The sequence below is a fragment of the Sturnira hondurensis genome, unplaced genomic scaffold, assembly GCF_014824575.4.
Source record: "Sturnira hondurensis isolate 20B ecotype Veracruz unplaced genomic scaffold, ASM1482457v3 Scaffold0008480, whole genome shotgun sequence".
Classification (NCBI taxonomy): domain Eukaryota; kingdom Metazoa; phylum Chordata; class Mammalia; order Chiroptera; family Phyllostomidae; genus Sturnira; species Sturnira hondurensis.
This window is the reverse complement of record NW_028081111.1, coordinates 361,537-381,324: the sequence shown is the minus strand read 5'-3', so window position 1 is coordinate 381,324 and position 19,788 is coordinate 361,537. Positions and strand designations below refer to the sequence as shown.

Here is a 19,788-nt window from a genome sequence, read left to right as displayed (position 1 = left end):
CCGCGCCCCTGGTGAGCCAGAACGTAAATGTCCTTTTGTTGCCTGTCATGTTTCTCTTTTGTTTTTCTGTGCCCAGTCTCCCAATTACCCTGTGGCATTACCTTGCGGATTTAGAAGAGGTCTTTTTCTGAGGCAACTGCAGTTAAAGAACGAACATGTTAAGCTTTCCTAACGTACATGCACACATTTTGTTTGTGACCACTGAGTCTTTAAGTCCTATCAAACCTCATCTGACTTTAGAGTGGTCAGTGAGATAATTCATATTTTCTTTGATGTTGAGGTGATGTTGATTGTAGTTTGTATCCTAAGAAGAGAGCTAATTGGCCCACAAAGCTATTAAAATTCATCTTCTATACTAACTACAGTTCTGAGACACTGATGTGGTTTTACTAAGCGTGTTATTTCTATACACTGTGAAGGTGATTAATCAGAGTGCCAATGCAGTTACCCATAGGAATTGGAGGTGTTTAGCTGTTTGTTTTTAGTAGAAGACTTCAATTAACATTTACTTTGCTGATTTAGGACAAAGAGAACTGAAGGTGGCTTGTAGTGGAAGGACTTTTGCTGTTCATTCAGTCAGAAACATAGGAGAGGCCAAAGGAAAAAATGTGTCCACTCATACCTACCACTCCTGCTTCATCCCTATGACAGCATGGCCAGGAGAGGAGAGTTGAGTGTAGGGGTGGGCTGGAACCAGGGAGGAGGGTTAGTAGTGCTCAGTGCCACAGGGATGTGAACACAGAGGCTGGACACTGGGTAGCATGCATATCCCTTAGTAACTGCCCACACCACTTATGCTTTATTAATTAGCAAGCTGGCGTGAGCCAGGCCAATGCCAGTACCTGCTTCCACCCAAATGAGCCTACCACCAGACTTTTCTGAGCTAGCTCAGTCCAGACATCAGGTCAGCCTCCATCGCTGAGACCATTCAGAAACTGGGTACAAGTGGGTAAAACTGAGCTGATTCCTCTTTTTGGTTATTATAAATAAGGCTGCTCTGCACATCCTTCTACATATCTTTTTGTGGATATTGGCATATAGTCAAGAGAGATGGAAATGTGAAATATGGACTTGTGGGGAGACAGGATAAATGCATGTTTAACTTTATAAAAAGCAAGACTTCCAAAGTGACAGTACCATTTTATACTCCCAACAAAATATGAGATTTCTAGTTCTACATCCTCATTAACATTTAGTGTTGTCAGTCTTTTTAATTGTAGTGATTCTTACAGTTGTAAAACAGTGTATCATTGTGACTTTTTGTTTGTAGGAGTTTTTGTATATTCCAGACATGCGTGAGCCTTTTCCCATATATATTATTACAAATTTTTCTCCCAGTCTGGGGGTTGCCTATTCATTTCCATAATGATGTCTTTCAATGGACATAAGGTTTTAGTTTCTATAAAATTCAATTTATCAACGTTTTCTTTTATGGCTAGTGCTTATTGTATTCTAAGAAATATTTATATACACCAGGGTCTAAAAGATATTTTTCTGTGTTTTGTTCTGGAGGCTTTATAGTTTTAGATTTTACTTTTAAAATAATTTGAGGTATCTCAAATTAATTATTGTGTTAATCCATGGTGTGAGGTAGGGATAATTAAGGTTAATTTTTTTACTCATAAGATTATCCTGTTGCTCCAGCAGCATTTATTGAAATGACCTTTCTTTGCCCATTGAATTGCATTAGTGCCTTTGTCAAGAATCACTTGAATGTATATCTATGGGTCTAATTTTGGACTTTCTCTTCTATTCTATTGATCTATTTGTTTGTCCATGATGTCTTAATTACAGCAATTTTATAGCAGTTTTCTAAAATCAGTCAATGTAGGTCTTGCAGCTTTGTTCTTCATTTTCAAGATTGTTTTGACTATTCTAGGGAGTCGTGTGCTGCTTAATGATTGGAATACCAGTACATCTTACGAAATGCAGTGTTCTGTGATCTCTATTATCATGTGAATATAATAGGGTGCACTTACACAAACCTAGATGGTACAGCCTACTATACACCTAGGCCAGGTGGTACAGCATATTGCCCCTAGGCTATAAGCTCGTACAGCAGTTAGTGTATAAAACAACACAAGATTAAATCAAGCACAAGAGAAAATGGTGCAATCAAGAGATGCAGTAAATATGAGACCTGTGAGGCTGCTGCCAACGTAACACAGCATGCTATTTTACACAAAACTTTTTTAAATAAATAGAAAGAGTGAACACTAAGATAATTATTCAAAGTAAAGTAAGTATATAAACCATAACATGACTATTTATTACTATCAAGAATTATGTATTATACATAGTTGGATATACTGTCCTTTTATATGACTGGCAGCACTGTATGGTTATTTACATCAGCAGCTCCACAAATGTGAGAGTGATGTGTTGCACTCAGATGTTAAGATGGCTACAAAATCACTAGGTGCTAGGACATTTTCAGTTCCGTTATGATCTTATGGGACCAGCGTCATACATGAAGCTTGTTGATCAAAATGTTATGTGATGCATGATGGTATTTTGATTTGCATTTAAATTTTAAAGCTAACTCATTGTTTTCTACAGAAGCATGTGCTCAGGTTGTAGTGTAGGTCTTCTTTAATGTATCACAAGATTTTTTAAATTTTCTTCAAAAAGGTCTTAGACACCTTTGTTAAATAATTCCTTCATACCTTACTTTTCAAGCTAATGTAAATGTGTTCTGTTAAGACTAAAGTGTCTAATTCTTGTATGTAAAAATGCAGATTGAATTTGTGAACCAATAGTTGTTGGCACCAATACAATGCCAACAGAAATGCCCAATTTGGAATGCAGTGAAGAAGGAAATTTTATTTGGTGCAAACTGCTCAACTGTGCTACCATACAGTTGTAAGAAAGCTTAATAATATTACAGCTCAATTATGAAGAAGCACAGTGTGAATGCAAGGCTGCCCTGGGGCCAGGCCATCTCCTTTCCAGCTTGATAATTCTGCTCTGCTCTGCTTCAGTGAGACATCCTCGGTGTTTTACCTTGGGTGTTTCAGTTCCAGCCAGGGAACACGGGTAGAAAGGGAATAAGCACTCTCCTAGCCAGAGGCAAGCTGACTTAGATAGACAGAAATCCTAGTTCCTGGTTCTTGTCCTCATACAGATGAGGGCTTCAAATCTCCAGAGTTTGATTGGTCCAAAAAACACTTTTCTGATTGGTCAGAATGGAGCCTCTCTGATTAGTTAGTGAAGATGTTGATGGGGGCATATGGAAAGCTTCAGTCCTATTGGTTTAAACTCTATTGCAAGAACTCCTTTATAAGGGCTGGCTCACTTGGCAGGGACACAGCGCAGGTAGGCAGTTCAGTGTGGGAGGCAAGTAGTTCAGCACAGTTTGTGTAAGAGGTCCCTGTATAGAAATGGTTGCTAGGCTCTGTTTTTGTTGTTTTTCATTTGAGCCTAGTTAGCCACCAGAAGCCCTTCTTAATAGGTGTCATCTTTCTCTGGGTCCACACTTTGGTATACTGATCTTTTAAACTAAACAAAATTTCTAAACTTTGAAAATGGTCATAGATTATTCATGAATTTCTGTGAAAACAGTAATGTCATCTGTAAATAATGATTGTTTTATGTCCTGTTTCAATTCGTCATAACCGATCTTTTTCAGCTGGCAAAGTCTCCCAGGACAATGTTGGGTAGAGAATGGAGTATCACTAGTTTGCCAGGGCTGCCATAACAAAGTACCATAAACTGGGGGGCTGCAGTTGGTTTGTTTTTTGAGGTAAATCTTAGAAAACCTGAAAGGGCTCAGGGAAGGTGCCAAAGCAACGAGTTCTTTCAACAGTGGCTACAGGTGTTAACTAAAAGGTGATGTTTCTGTGTACATCTGTAGAAGAAAATCAGCATTTTTATATTAGCATTTTCAAAGAAACTTACAATTCTAATTATCACTAGTGGCTGTGTGTATAGTCTTAATTTGAAAGAAAGTAATTACTAATATTTTCATTGTGGCCCTTAGCACATACAGCTTCATATGGTTCTTGATTATTTTCCCAGTTTCATTTCCTTAATGAGATTGGAAGACTGTTGGGATATGGAAGTGCCTTGTAATTGTTTTTTGTTTTTGTTTTGTTTTTGTATACTTAGAGATGCTTGTTGCATGTGTAGTTATTTTTTAAAACTGTTGTCCACAAACATACTACTAATTTTCAATCTCTTTCCCTGACTAGGTAGGTATTTTGCAATTTCGAGAAAATTATTAAAATGTTGATCTTTTAATTATCTCTATGCTTTAAAGGTGACGTTCTAACAAAAAGTCACAGTGCTTTAAATTTCAAGGCCAACTGGAAATCACACAATAAAGTGGGAAATGCACACCTTAGAGAAATTTTTAATTTTATTACCATGTTAAAACCTCTCTGAATTCAGACCCTAATAAGTTGGACTTAATAATGGAGGGAAGTATGGCCTAAAGTGTATCTTTTAATGATTCATATTTAAGTAAATTTATCGTGTGAACTAGATCATGGAGAAAATTTTTCTGCTGCTTAACTGAATAAATAGTTTTTTTAAGTACCAGAATGTTACGTTGTCAGCTTTCAGTTATGTCTGTGTGATTCTGTTTTAGCAACTGTGAAGTTCGTAATACGGTATTAGGGATAATCGCTGTGCTGTGTGTTAGCTCTCCAGGGATGCTTTATCCACTAGTTCCAGGTTTGTGCCCTTAAGCATCATCTCCCCAGTTTCCGCACCTCGGCTCCTTGTAACCACTGCATGTGTGGCAGCATCTCTGTCCATTCATCTGTTGACAGACACTCAGGTTGTCTTTGTGTTTTGGCTCATGTGAGTAATGCTGCAATGAACAAGAGAGTGCACATATCTCTTTGAACTTCTATTTTAATCTTTGGATTTTTACCCGGAATTGGAATTGCTGTATTATATAGTAGTTCTATTTTTAATTTTGTGAGGAACTTCCACTTTGTTATCCTTAGTAACTGCACCAATTTACATTCCCACCAGCAGCTGCAGCAAGGGCTTCTGTGCCTCCACATCCTTACCAACATTTATCTCTGGTCTTCTTAATGACAGCTGTTGTCACAGGTGTTTTCATTTGCATTTCCCTAATAAGTACTAATGTTGAACATCTTTTCATGTAACTGTTGGCTATTTGGATGTCTTCTTTGAAAAAAATGTCTTCTGTTTAGTTTCTCCGCCCACTTTTATTGGATTGCTTGGTTTTTGTTGTAATTAATTTGTATGAGTTATTTATATATTTTGGGCACTAATCCCTTATCTGATGCACAGTTTGCAAATATTTTCTCCCATTCCATATTCATTGTGTTGATTGTTTCTTTTGTTGTGCAGAGCTTTTTATTTTTATTGTTTACTTATTTTTAAAAATGTATTGATTATTTTATTACAGTTGTCCCATCCCCCCCATTTATTCCCCTCTCCCTGCATACCCTCTCCCACCCACATTTAGTTTATGTCCATGGGTCGTATGTGTAAGTTCTTCGGCTTCTCCATTTCCTATGGTATTCTTAACCTCCCTCTGTCGATTTTGTGCCTACCATTTGTGCTACTTATTCCCTGTATCTTCCCCTCCTCCCCCTCTCAGTCCCCCGCTGATAACCCTCCATGCAATCTCCATTTCTGTGATTCTGTTCCTGATCTAGTTGTCCTCTTAGCCTGCTTTTGTTTTAGGTGTGGTTGTTAATAACTGTGAGTTTACTGTCCTTTCACTGTTCATATTTTTTACCTTCTTTTTCTTAGATAAATCCCTTTCACATTTCATATAATAAGGGCTTGGTAACTCCTTTAACTTGACCTTATCTGGGAAGCACTTTATCTGTCCTTCCATTCTAAATGATAGCCTTGCTGGATAGAGTAATCTTAGATGTAGGTCCTTGTTTTTCATGACTTTGAATACTTTTTTCCAGCCCCTTCTTGCCTGCAAGGTTACTTTTGAGAAATCAGCTGACAGTCTGATGGGCACTTTTTTGTAAGTAACTATCTCCTTTTCTCTTGCTGCTTTTAAGATTCTCTTCTTCTCTTGAATCTTGAGTAATGTAATTATGGTGTGCCTTGGTGTGTTCCTCCTTGGTTTCAACTTCTTTGGAACTCTCTGAGCTTCCTGGACTTCCTGGAAATCTATTTCCTTTGCAAGATTGGGGAAGTTCTCCTTCATTATTTGTTCAAATAAGTTTTCAATTTCTTGTTCTTCCTCTTCTCCTTCTGGCACCCCTTGATTTGGATGTTGGAACGTTTAAAGTTGTCCTGGAGGTTCCTATGCCTCTCCTCATATTTTTGAATTTGTGTTTCTTCATTCTGTTCTGGCTGAATGTTTCTTTCTTCCTTCTGGTCCACAACGTTGATTTGAGTTCTGGTTTCCTTCCCATCACTGTTGGTTTCCTGAACATTTTCCTTTCTTTCACTTAGCGTAGCCTTAATTTTTTTCTATAATTTGTGAACATACTCAGCCAAATCTGTGGGCATCCTGATTACCAGTGTTTTGAACTGTGCATCTGATAGGTTGGCTATCTCTTTGTGGCTCAGTTGTATTTTTTCTGGAACTTTGATCTTTTCTTTCATTTGACCCCTTTTTTTTTTTGTCTCTTGGCTCCTCATACGTAGTAAGGGGCGGAGCCTTAGGTGTTCACCAGGGCGGGGCAACACATCACTGTGTGGTGATGCTGTATGTGGGGGAGGGGTCTGAGAGGGAATGGTGGCGCTTGTTCTCCTCTCTGCCAGTTTTCAGTCACTTCCCCTGATACCCACAATCAAATTGGGCCCTTCTGGTGCTTGTTCCTGGGTGGGTGGATTTGTGTACATTTTCGGACCCCATGGGTCTCTCCAACAAACTCTCCCATGAGGCTGGGAGTTTCTCCCACTGCCGCCTCAACCCCCACAGGTGTTTTCAGTCAGAGGCTTTGAGGCTTTATTTCCTTGCGCTGGAGCCCTGGGTTGCAAGTCTTTCTCTCTTCCCAGTTGTTCCTCCCAGTTTATCTGCATACGAATGTGGGACCGCCCTGTCTGGCAGCTACTGCCTCACTGGGTATCCAGCTGCTGCCTTGCCTGCCCTGGTCCTCTAGTCACCACCTTGCAGGGAGTCCTCTCTGCCTGGCTGTCCATCTCCGCCCCTCCTACCTGTCTGGATGAATGTTTCTTCTTTGGAGAAAGAAGAAGAAACATTCTGGAGAATGTTTCTCCTTCATGGAGGGGCTTCCATACAGTTCGATTTTCTGTCGGTTCTGGTGTTTTTTGGTTTTAAATTTGTTGTCCTTCTTTTGGTTGTGTGAGAAGGAGTGTGTCTGCCTACGCCTCCATCTTGGCTGGACGTCCCCCTGTAGAGCTTTTTACTTTGTAATCCTGCTTGTTGGTTTTTGCTTTTGTTGCATGTGCAAAGAATCATTACCCAGTCCAACATCAAGAATTTCTTCCCTGTTTTTTTCTGAGGCGTTTCGTAGTATCAGGTCGTCTGTTGTTGATTTCTAATTTGCTACCACTGTAATAACAAAGATACTTGGTATGACCTCAGTGTTTTTAAATTTGCAAACACTTGTTTTGCGTCCTGTCTCATAGTCTATCATGGAGCGTGGTTTGTGTGTATTTGAGAAGAACGTGTATCTTCTGCTAGTAGATTAAATGTTTCATAAATGCTAAGTTCGTTTGATTTAATGTATGGCTCAAGTCCACTGTTTTCTTTTTGATTTTCCGTCTGGATGATGTATCCATTGCCGACAGTGGGGTACTCAAGTCCTGTACTATTGTATTATCTGTTTCCCCCTTCAGATTTGTTTGTATTTGCTTATTATGTTTAGGTGCTCCCATTGTTGGGTGCTTATATATTTATGATTGTCATCTTCTTGACAAGTTTACCCATTTATCATTATATATTGACTTTTTTTGTCTGTTGTTACTGGTATTGGCTTAAAATCTGTTTTATCTACTTTAAGTACAGCTACCCACACTTTCTTTTGGTTTCTACTTTATATGGAATATCTTTTTTCATCTCCTAATTTTGAGCCAATGTACCTTTAAAGCAGAAGTAAGTCTCTTGTGGGCAGCATATAGTAGGGTCTTATTTTTTAAATCTAGTTAGCCACTCTGTGCCTTTTGATTGGTGGATTTATTCCATTTACTCTTAGGATTATTGATTTGTGATGTTTTCTAACATTATGTTTCTAATGTTACATATTTTTATGTCAGTATCTAATATTTGTGATGTTACTAATGCCATCTTATTTTTTCTGGTTGTTTTGTATTTTTATTGTTTCTTTTTCCTTCAATTTCTGCCTACCTTTGTAAGTTGGCGATTTTTCCATGGTGGTGTTCGCTCTCGAGTTTGGTTTTGTGGTACCAAAAGGCTTATATAAGATGTGTCATAGAGACACCTGCCTATTTTAAGCTGATAGCTATTTAACTTAGAGCATCTACAAAAGCTTCATCCTTGAACTCTCCCTTTTGTATTTTTGATGTCATCATTTACCTCTTTTTGTATTGTATATTCATCTGCACATTGGTAGCTATAGTCATTTGTGAAGGTTTTTTTCTTTCGACTTCTGTACACTATAGTTAGGTGATCAGCGCCTCATGCTGTTTCTAAGTCTGACTGACACGTTCACTCCTGCTGGTGTTCCGTGGCGCTGACGAGCGTTTCTTGCACGGCAGGTCCAGTGGTGGGTTCGATCGCCGGGCGAGTCCTTATTTCTCCTTTACGTCTAAAGGGTAAGTCTGCCAGATAGAATATTCCTGGCTGGCAGTTTTTCTTTTTCAACACTTTTAATATGTCTCCCCATTCTCTCTCAGCTGGTATGGATTCTGCTGAGAAATCTGTTGATAACCTAATGGGGTTGCTTTGTTTGTAGGTTAGTGTCCCTTCCCCTGGCTACGTCTAGAATTTTTGTTTGTTTGTTTTGACGGTTTCTTATAATGTGTCTTGGAGAAGGTCTTTTTGCATTGAGAAAATAGGGCAATCTATTAGGTTTGTGAGCTTGAATATCTGGTTATCTTTCTGGGTTTGGCAAATCATCAGCTATTATTTCTTTAAATAAATTTTCTGCTCCCTTCTCCCTCTCTTTTCCTTCAGGAATCTCATTGATCGGGTATGCTTTCTTTACTCTTTTCGTTTTTTCTTTGTCCTTCCCTGGCTGTTAGTTCTGAGTCCCTATCATCTAGCTCCCCTTTGCTCCGCTGCCCATCAGGTGCCCTCTGTTAGATTTTTCATTATATTCTTTGAGTTCTCCAGCTCCAGAATTTCTGTGATTCTTTTTTTTTTAATGATTTCTATCTCTTTGGTTAAAAGTCTCATTTTTTTTTATTATGAAGCATTATCACAATTTATTTCAGAATCAAACTAGTTTAGTAGATGACTGACACACATAAAATAGGTGAATGTGACAAGGTTCAGATTTTACTTATAATTTACTTGAATGAGATCCATCTCCTCAGTCTAGCTTACTTCTCCTAAACTATGGATTATTTCATGTCCTTTTTGATCCTGTATTTTTTTTAAAAAATTTATTTATTTATCTTTAGAGGGGAAGGGAAAGAAAGAGGGAGAGAAATATCAATGTGTGGTTGCCTCTCATGAATCCCCTGCCTGGAACTGGCCTGCAACCCAGGCATATGCCCTGACTGGGAATTGAACTGCGATCTTTTGGTTCTCAGCCCCATGCTCAATCTCCTGAGCTACACCAGCCAGGACATTGATCGTGTATTTTTATTGAAATATTGCTGAATTGTCTTTCTGAGTTTTCTTGTAGCTCACTGAGTTTTTTCAAGACAGCAGCTTTGACTTCTTTATAGGCTGGATCGCAAAGTCTATGACTTTGTATTCAGTGGAGAGTTTTCTTTTGGTGATAACATATTTTCTTGATTTTTCATGTTCCTTGTAATTTTTCACTGCTGCTTTCACATGTGAAGTAGCAGACACCTAAATCTTTGCTATTTGGCTTCGATGGGGTATTCTGTTCTGTGGTGGTGTCATCCGGATTTCCTCCCTATCTGTGAGTACACCTGCTCCATTCTTCCTGCTTCCCCTTGTGGTGGAATTCTTAAGCGTTACGTCTTTGGTTCTTAAACTCACTGCCGATTCCTCGGAACCACTCTTGTTTTCCAGCAGATGGTGCTGTAGCCTAAGTTTGTGGTCTCTTGCTCGTCCCTTTTCTGGGTGGGTCCCTGTCTACCAGCTTTCTCTCTCAGGCTGTGCACAGAAGTATACACGATGGACTGGCTGAAGAGTCAGTGGAGTTGTGGGTTCTGTGCTCCGGTGTGTGTGGGGGGGACATGCAGAACCAGTAGGGAGATCCCTGGGTGCAGTGCTCCCTCAAGCTTGAGGGTGTACTTCCTGCTGCATTAGAGTCTTTTAATTCCCCTTGAAATTTTTATCTACCTCTTCCCCAGTTCTCCTTCCGCCCAGTCTTGGAGGGTCTGCTGCAGTACCCTGGGCTCTGCTGGAGAGAAATAGGTTTTCCGGCCCCACCCCACACAGCTGGGGTAGCCGGGCCCTCCCTCAGCACTCTCCTTTTCCTTCACAGGAGAGGTAGCCACTGCAGGATGGCTCAGTTCCTGTGCAGTTTCCCCGGGGAGGGGAGGGGGTGCCGTACTGGGGAAGCTTCTCTACCACTGCCTCTGCTGGGACCAAATCCATACTTTGTTTTGGATTTTTTTGTTTTGTTTTGTTTTTTTCTCGGGCATGCTGGAATCTTCCTGCAGAAAGTCTGGACTTCTGCAAATTCTCTCTTGTCTATATGGCTGCCCAGGTCAGCATTCTCTAGGTTTTTATCCTAACCACAGCCAGAGGAGTCTGGGCAGGTTTGCTGGATGATTCCACGGGCAGTCCACGTTCTTTCTGCCTGTTACTGGGTGTGTAGGTGGGTGAGCCTCCAGCTGGGGCCCTTGGTGTATGGTGTTAGATCCCACAACACCTTTAAGAGTGCTTTTGTTTGTGGGTGGATGTCTAGTTTGTTGTTTGAAAGGGAGATAAAAAGGAGTGTTTTACTCTGCTGTAATGCTGACATCATTCTTCTTCTGCTTTTATAAATTACCATTTACTCAATAAAGGTCCTTTATTTAAAGGCCTATAGTAGGAAACTTATTTTTAGTAAGACTTAAGTAACTGATTACCAGATAATGAAACAATATTGCATGTCTTTTAAATATATAATTATGACTTTTTAATAAATAGCTTTACTTTCTTTTTTTTTAAGTTTTATTTATTTACTTTTACAGAGAGGGGAGAGGGAGAAAGAGAGGGTGAGAAGCATCAGTGTGTGAGAGATACATCAATCAGTTGCCTCTTGCATGTACCCAACTGGGGACCTGGCCCCCAGCTCAGGCATGTGCCCTGACTGGGAATTGAACCAGCAACCTTTTGGTTTGCAGGGTGGCGCTCAATCCATTGAGCTACACCAGCCAGGGCATAAACAGCTTTCTTACAATTCTGTCTTCTCCCTCTTTCCTTCTCTGTCCACCCCAGTATTCAGACTAAATCTGAGGTGTTTGATTCTTTCTGTTTCCAGTTGACCCTTGAACAACAGAGGGTTGAACAATCCAATTGACTGCAGTTCAGTTGACCCACTCAGTTCACTTGACCCAGGCAGCTTCAAACCTGTGCTGTTCAGATTTAGGAATCTGAGTGTACAAAGGGCCAATTTAATTCATTTGTGGATTTTCACCTGCGCAGCAGGTGGGCGCCACTAACCCTGTGTTGTTCAAAGGTCGGCTATATCTTCGCTGCAAACATCTTTTGTTTCTCCTGTATGCTAAGCTAAGAAAAGGCAGAGGCTAGAATTATGGACAACATACTTTAAAAAAATTAAGTAGAGGAGTTTCATCATGAGTGCCTGAAGCTTGTTTCTATATTCCTTCTGCAAAGTGAGCAATACATTTCATACTTTAAATAGTGAAATCATTCCCTCTTGCCATTTTAGAAGACAGCTCTTATTGATCCATCAGTGAAGGAAGAACTATTTTGTATTACTTTGCTTTCACAGGTTTAGGATGTTTCAAAGATTACATTTAATTACCTGTGTTTAATTCATTAGAATTTAAATGGAAAAATATTGTTTAGGTTGGGTTTTGGTTATTCTGTTTGGTCATGACAAGTAGATGATTGTGTCAAAAGCCTCCCCGGCCCACAACCCTAGGTTTTCCCGGGGACCCTTGGGAGTTCCCGCAGCTCCAGATAGATGGATGGGGTTTCTTCTCTGAGGCCTTCTGAGCATCACTGCTTATGTTACCACCTCTTTTCCATAGCTCTGGGAGACGAGCCTGTGTAAATGAAGGGAATATACAGGGGCACGTGTGCGTGGTGTGTGTGCATGTATGTCTGGCTTATGTTTTCTTTTGTCAGCCGGAGGAGGTGCATAAAGATTACCTACAGCTCAGGGCAGAGGACAGCATTGTTCCATCTCTTGTTGCTCAGCTTGGGAAATAAAAATAGAGTAAACTGGGGGCTTGAGAGGGATGCATTAATGGTGAGATTTTTTAAAAACTAGCTTTTATTGAGCTGATCTGCTTAATCCTCAAAAGAATCATATGAAGTATGTGCCATTATTACTCCCATTTCACAGGTAAGGAAACAGGCAGGGAGAAGACAAGTGAGCTTCCCAAGGTCACATTGCTACTAAGTAACAACAGGAAAGGGACAGGAAGGGACTCTGGTGGTGTCCCTTGGAAAACCTTTCCCCCAGACCTGGTTTACCATCCTTCCTGGGAATTGTGTTGCCTTGGGGAGGGGAATTGGAGTTTCACTCATGTGTGTCTGTCACAGCCCCAGTAGACAGGGCTGTAAGAAATTGTAGAATTCTAAAATCTTTGAGTTGATTCCTACCCTTCCCTGATGCATAAATCTTTCTTGAATATTTCCAAGAACTCTCCCAGCCTTTGCTAGGACACCTCGAAGGATTAAAGCACTTAGTCTTTCATGAGGCAACCTTCTTTTGGGACAGTTCTCTGTAGTTCTCTCAAGAGTTTGGGGATCTCTGTCTTCTACTTGAAGGTATCAAGGACTCCCTGCTGTGGGTGTGTCTGCTTTCCTGCCAGCTGAGGAATTAGGGAAAGGTCTTCTTGCCCATTTCTGCTGTCTCGAGCTTTGTGAATCAGCAGCCCTTTTCAGAGGAAGACGTAGGAAGTCATGGGTAGTTGGGAACAGCCTGTCTTTCGGAGGGAGTAATTATTAACTGCCATGTCAGACCTTCTCACAAATCCCCTGAGAGACTTGGAGCCTAGAGGATATCTTTACTACTCTACACTAACGCATTCACTCCTACTAGGAAGAACACAAAGGAGCCAAGGTGTGGTTCCTGCCCAGTGTTTTAGTGACGTCTGTAGTTAATTGTACCCACCGGTCACTTCCATGTTTTATCAAGTGACAGCAGAAGCTCTGGGAAAGATGACTGAGGATCATTTTTGCCTTTTCCCACAATGTTTTTGTTATGTTGCCTGTGGGTGAATACCTGTTGTCTTGTACCTGCTGGTGTGCCTCCCAAGAACAGTGCAAAGAAGTTCCATACAAACCTCAGCTCTGGTGAGGATGAGCAGACGGCTCTCCTGCTGGGGTCTCTCATTGGTCTGGTGGAGGAGGGTGATTGGGAAATCTTTTTTTTTCCTTCACTGTTTTTAAACAGTGTTAATGATTTCAATTCCCTGAAATTGTAACTGAGGAATCAGTGCATGTTTTGGTGACCTGGGCGGTACCTTACCTTTTTGTTTCCCTCTTCCTGCAGACGAGCAGCAGCATGATGAGCACCAAGGCCTTTACACTGGTCTCTGCTGTGGAGCGGGAGCTGCTCCCGGGTGACAGGGAGCGCGTCAGCATCGAGTGTGTGGAGTGCTGCGGCAGGAACCTCTATGTGGGCACTGCCGAGGGCTCCATCTGCCACTTCCTGCTGGAGGAGAAGACTCTGCCTGCTGGGACAGCCACATTCACTGCCACAAAGCAGCTGCACAGACACCTGGGTTTCAAGAAGCCAGTGAATGAGCTGCGAGCAGCGTCAGCTCTCCACAGACTGCTGGTGCTGTGTGACAGTTCCATAACTCTGGTTAACATGCTGAACCTGGAGCCTGTCCCTTCAGGGGCCCGCATCAAAGGAGCTGTGGCGTTGGCTTTGAACGAGAACCCTGTGAGCAGGGACCCGTTTTGTGTGGAGGTCTGCATCATCTCTGTGAAACGCAGAACCATTCAGGTGTTCCTGGTGTACGAGGACCGGGTTCAGATCGTCAGGGAAGTATCCACTCCTGAGCAGCCCCTGGCTGTGGCTGTGGATGGCCACTTCCTGTGTCTGGCTTTGACCACCCAGTACATCATCCTGAACTACAACACAGGCATCGCCCAGGACCTGTTTCCATATTGCAGTGAGGAGAAGCACCCGATCGTCAAGAGAATAGGGAGACAGGAATTCCTCCTGGCGGGCCCAGGAGGACTGGGTAAGCAGGGCACTGCCACCTCCACTCGCCTTTGCCTCCCGGCGTCCCATTCTTTTTGGTTATCTCCATGACTTCATGCTGTTTTTTAAAAATTTTATTTTTCAATTACAGTTTACATTCAATACTATTTTGTATTCATTTCAGGTGTACAGAATAGTGGTTAGAGAATCATATATCAATACTTTACAAAGTGATTCCCTGGTATTTCAAGTTCCTACTTGGGCCCATACATAGTTATTACAATACTATTAACTGTATTTCTTTTGCCGCACTTTATGTCCCCATGGCTGTTTCGTAACAGTAACTACCAATCTGTACTTCTTAATCCTGTCACCTTTTGGTCCAGTCCCCAGGCCCCCTTTCATCTGACAACACTGTGTGTTCTCTGTGTCTTTGAGTCTGTGTCTGGTTTGTTTGTTTGTTTATTTTGTTCTTTGGTTTTATTTTGTGCTAACGTGGAGCCTGAAGGTGGCTCTGGGTAGAAAATTCTTTTTAAGTAAGTAACTACAAAAATAAAAATCCATAGGACTACCTGATAAGATTTTCTCAAGTGTGTGTGTCTGTGAGTAGTTGCTTTTACTCTTCGTCCTAAAAAGGATTTGAGGTAGCTCACTGCTAGGTCTTTTCAGATGTGGAGACTTCAGTGTTCTATATATATTTTTCTCTTAATTGAGCTTTCATCCCACCCAAAGGTTCCAGTAGCCAGCTCCTTGAAAGGGCTTTGGCTGTTTTCTGTGGTCTTCCTAGTGCTCTTCCCTGCCTTATTGCAGTGAAGAATCAGAGCTGTTAAATGTCACTGGTGACTTGTGATGTTTTCTTTCCGTTGTAGGTGGCTCAAGCTACAGGGTGTATGTGTGTGTGTGTTGCTCAGGTGCTGCCATGATGTTTAGTGAGTGTACCTCAACTGTCTACAGTAGAGAAGTGTGTGCAGTCTTCTCATTTCACAGTGATGGGTACAAGCATTTTCTGGTAATAGCAAAAATTGAGGTCATGAACTAGGTAGTATACACTTCTTGATTTTGACTTTTTAAAAATACTCTATTTATTAGAGCAGTTTTAGGTTCATAGCAAAGTTGGGCAGAAAGTACAGCCTTCCCACATACCATCTTCCCCTAAACACACACAGCCTCCCCTACTGTTCTTATCTTCTGACTGAGTGGTGTGTTTGTTACAATGGATGAATCTACATTAAGTTATAATCACCTGAAGTCTAGTTTATATTAGGGTGCCCTCTGAATGTTGTATACTCTGGATAAGGACAGATGTATGATGACATATACGTGGTATTATAGAGTATTTTCACTGCCTTAAAAATCCTTTGTGCACCCTGGCTGGGTAGTTCAGTTAATTAGAGCATCATCCCAATACACCAAGGTGTAGGTTAGATCCCCGCTCAGGGCACGTACAAAAAGCAACGAGGGAGTGCACCGTTATGTGAAACAACAAATTGATGTTCTGCGTGCACACTCTGTCTCTCTCTCAAGTCAATCAATCATATTTTTTTAAAAAAGAAAAAAAATCCTTTGTGCTTTTCCTGTTCAGCCCAACCTCTCAACCCTTGGCAACTGCTGAACTTTCCACTGTGCTGTAGTTGAAATGATACAGTGTGTAGCCTTTCACATGGGCTTCACTTCACTTAGTCATATGCATTTAAGTTTCCTCCAAGTGTTTCTATCACTTGATAGCTCAGATTTTTACTTTTGGGGAAAAAATATTTTTACCCAATCACCTTTTAAAAAATTCCAATTTTAATGACAATGTTTTATCAAGGAAAGCATGTATAAACATATATAGTAGATGAGAGTAGTGTGAGGACCTCCATGAGCACACCACCCAGCCTCAGCTGCTGAGGCTCCCTGCCAGCTGTTTGAGTTGCACCCTAATCACTCCCCCTGCTCGCTGGCTTTGAAGCTGAAAACAGACATCCTAGCATTTTACCTGTGAACATTTTAATACATAGTTTTGTTATTTAAAAAAGAACCACAATACCACTACATACCTAAAAAACTTAAACTAATTTTTAAATATCAAATATCCAGGCATGCCATATTTCTGTTATGCATGTAGAGACATACATAAATGCATATGTACATTTATGTTTAAGTATGTGCATGTTCACTTCCAGTTTGTTTGAATCAGGTTCATATGAGACCCATACATTACAGTTGCTTGACAGATCTGTTCATTTTATCTTACCTTTAGGTTCCATGTCCTTCTCTTTTTAGTTTTCTTTAATTTTTTTGGTTGAAGAAATTGGGTCATTTCACCTATAATTTCCACAGTCTGAATTTTGATGATGCATCCCCCTATATTGTTGAATGTGTAAGGCTGACCTCGTGTTTCCTGCAAACTGGTGACATGAGAGGTCTCATCAGATTCAAGTGTTTTTTTTATTTGCTGGTTTCAGGGAGGCAAGGCCTATGCACAGGTGGCGGTGGTCTTCTGTCAGGGCTGCATGATTGCTCATCTGCTTTGGGATGGTAATAGCTATTGATGAGTATTGCCTACATCCTTTAAATGTTAAGATAGTCATTAGGATCTTTAAAATGGCAACATTCTATTTCTTTTTAAAAAAAGTATTTTATTTATTTATCTTTAGAGGGGAAGGGAAGGAGAGCGGGAGAGAAATATCAATGTATGGTTGCCTCTCGTGCGTCCCCTGCTGGGAACTGGCCTGCAACCCAGGCATGTGCCCTGACCGGGAATCGAAGGCAACATTCTATTTCTGTTCCTCCTTCATATATGAACTGCATTTCCTTGGGGAAGAGAAACTTCTCATTGACTATTTGGTTGCCCCCAGGTACCTTTTGTATAAAAGGAAGGATGAGAAGGTTTTCAATAAGGTTATCCCTTCTGTCTTCCAGAAGTAACTTTTTAAACTTACAATTATGCACCATGGATTTTTAACATATATGGTGTATTTTAGGCCATTTGGACTTGCGGGGAGCTTATTCAGGTTGATGGCTAAGTCCCCTTCACATGACTCTAGAACTTTGATAGTTTCCTTGCCTTCTGGTATGGCAGGATGTAGCAAGTTCGCTTAGTACATTTCCTGCCCCAGACCTGGCTTCCACCATTTCTCCAAGGAGCCCTGATGTCTAGAGACCATGGTCTGGGTGCCAGAGGAGCTTGGTGTCCATTATTTTGAGGCCTTCAGCAGGCAGAGCTCAGAAGTTTGCATTTTTTAAAGGTGAAATCCAGTATGAAGCCATGTTGATAGGAACGGTTCAGGATGGCAGGACACTGACCTCGTCTACCTGTGCACCTGCATCTTCCTCCAACCACACGAAAGTCTTCATGAACTACCGCCCCGACACGAGTGTTCCTTTGGTCTGTTCCACAGTCCCCGGAACGGTGTAGCACTGCTGGCACTGTTGTTCCCACAGCCTAGTTACCGAGGAGAGTCTGGTTGTTTGTAGTTCTTTTTGTCCTTAGGCAGGGGGTATTTATATATACACACACATATGTATATAAATATAAATATAAATATAAATATAAATGTACATATGTAAAGGGTAGGTATAGGAATGTATAGTCACACTTCTGTATTTTAAAATCATTTGGAATAAGTTTCTTCATGGTTATGGCACTGACTGGATATACAGTTAAATTAATTTGTTTCATTTTACTTTTGATTGTTAGAAATTGCTTTCTTTCATTTTATTTTTTATTATGTAAATATTTACAAGGTTCCAAGTCTGATTAGTAAAATAAGACGTATTCAAAGTGCTTATATTCTGTCTGCTTCACCTTCTCTTTCCCCCATAGGTAACCTTTATTTTTATGGTTTATCCTTTCATTTTAAAATAAAGAATATAAACAGATATGTAAATATTTGATCTCCCTCTCTCTTGGCTATTTTCACTTAATAGTGTGTTACACATATCACTTTGTAAGATAATACATAGTGCTTATTTGTTTACAGCTCATGCTACTCTGCTGTGTGGCAGCACCATGGTTCATTTAACCCCTGCCCTCGGCTGGCATCTGGGGTTCTTCCAGGCTGATGCTGTCAACACAGGCTTATCTTTCTCTATTTTTCCAGTGTATCTATGGGAGAGCTTTTTAGAGGTGGAATCGCTGAGTCAGAGAGTAAGTGCATGTGAATTTTGCTGGGTATTAACATATGCCCCTTCCCAAGGGAATTATCTATTCTTCTCCCTAGCCATTGATTTTAGAACTTGATTCAATACCAGCTTGTTGTCTGTTATATGTTTCAGATATTTTTTCCAGTTTTACCACGCAGAAGCCTTTCTTAAACATTTCTATAAAATCCAACGTATTAACCTTTTTACTTTATTGCGTCTTGATTTTCAGTCATATTAGGGGTGGCTCCCCTTCTTCTATGCTATAGACAAATTCACCCACATTTTCTGCTACTAATTTTATGGTTTTATTTCTTATAGTGAAGAGTGTGAGAAATGAGTCACTTTTATCTTTTTCTAGATGCTCTTCATCACCCCACGAGCTGGTCAGAGAGCCCCTTTCCGCCCTGATTTAGGTGCTGCCTTCGGTGTGCACTGGACCTCCCTTTGTCGCTGGGTTTGCCTCTGGATTTCCATTTTGTTCCCTCCGTCTGCCTATTTGTCAGCCCATACCTGTTTTAGTTATAAAGACTTGATAGTGAAAGCATTTGATTCCAGTATCTTCGTTGGTTTTAGTGTTAGGATTGATGGGAAATGATGGTCATTTATAAGATGCACTTTTTCTCAAGCTTACTTTGCCTCAACTACATTGACATCATGCTGAATGAACCAAGCTTCTTAATTGTTGTTCTGCTTGTGATCAGTACGATTATAAGCAAACTGGAAGATTACTTGTAGGCTGTCTTTTGCATTACTTATATACAAGTTCTGTGTACAGTATGGAAGTCACCACCATCATTATATGGCCTTAGAAGTTAAATTCAAACAAATTGCTCTAAGGCATGCAAATCCACGTTTAAACATTTGTGAGCTGTGTGTTTTCATTTTGTCTTTCTGAAGATGACATGTTCACTTTCATGTCATGAGAAATTGCTCTTAATTTTTTGCCTTAGTTTAAATTTTGTTATTTGAAGCAATATTTTTTGGAAATGGCATAATACAATTGGTTATTATAACCTTAAACTCTATCCTTTGACAATTCTCATTGAAAAATGCAGATAACTCAGCTACTCCTCACCCTCCTGTGACTGTCTTCCTCCCAGCTAAGATAAGGGGTCCACTGATATTTAGAGGGCACACAATTGAAAATAATGGCATTTACAGGTTTTTACCATTAACACATTTCACTCTTTCAACACTCTGGAAACAGCAGGTTATGGCCTGAACACTTAGCAAGCACATAGGTAGCCGTCGGTGCCGGCAGCAGTGCACGCAGCTCCTGAGCAGACCTGTGCAAACCCTGATGGCCATC

The 19,788-nt window shown here is 40.7% G+C and overlaps 1 protein-coding gene across 2 annotated transcripts in view; it reads left to right on the top strand.

The window, feature by feature from the left end:
- The window catches only part of TGFBRAP1 (transforming growth factor beta receptor associated protein 1), a 55,200-nt gene that overhangs the window by 5,420 nt on the left and 29,992 nt on the right, over positions 1-19,788 (top strand). Inside the window, exons 1-2 of one of the 2 annotated variants that reach the window (XM_037054977.1) lie at positions 13,437-13,492; positions 13,692-14,391. In XM_037054977.1, coding sequence (XP_036910872.1) covers positions 13,704-14,391 — 688 coding nt within the window. In that variant the 5' untranslated portion in view covers positions 13,437-13,492; positions 13,692-13,703. Of the gene's footprint in view, positions 1-13,436; positions 13,493-13,691; positions 14,392-19,788 lie in introns of those variants that run through there. The other variant, XM_037054976.1, reaches the window with a different exon arrangement.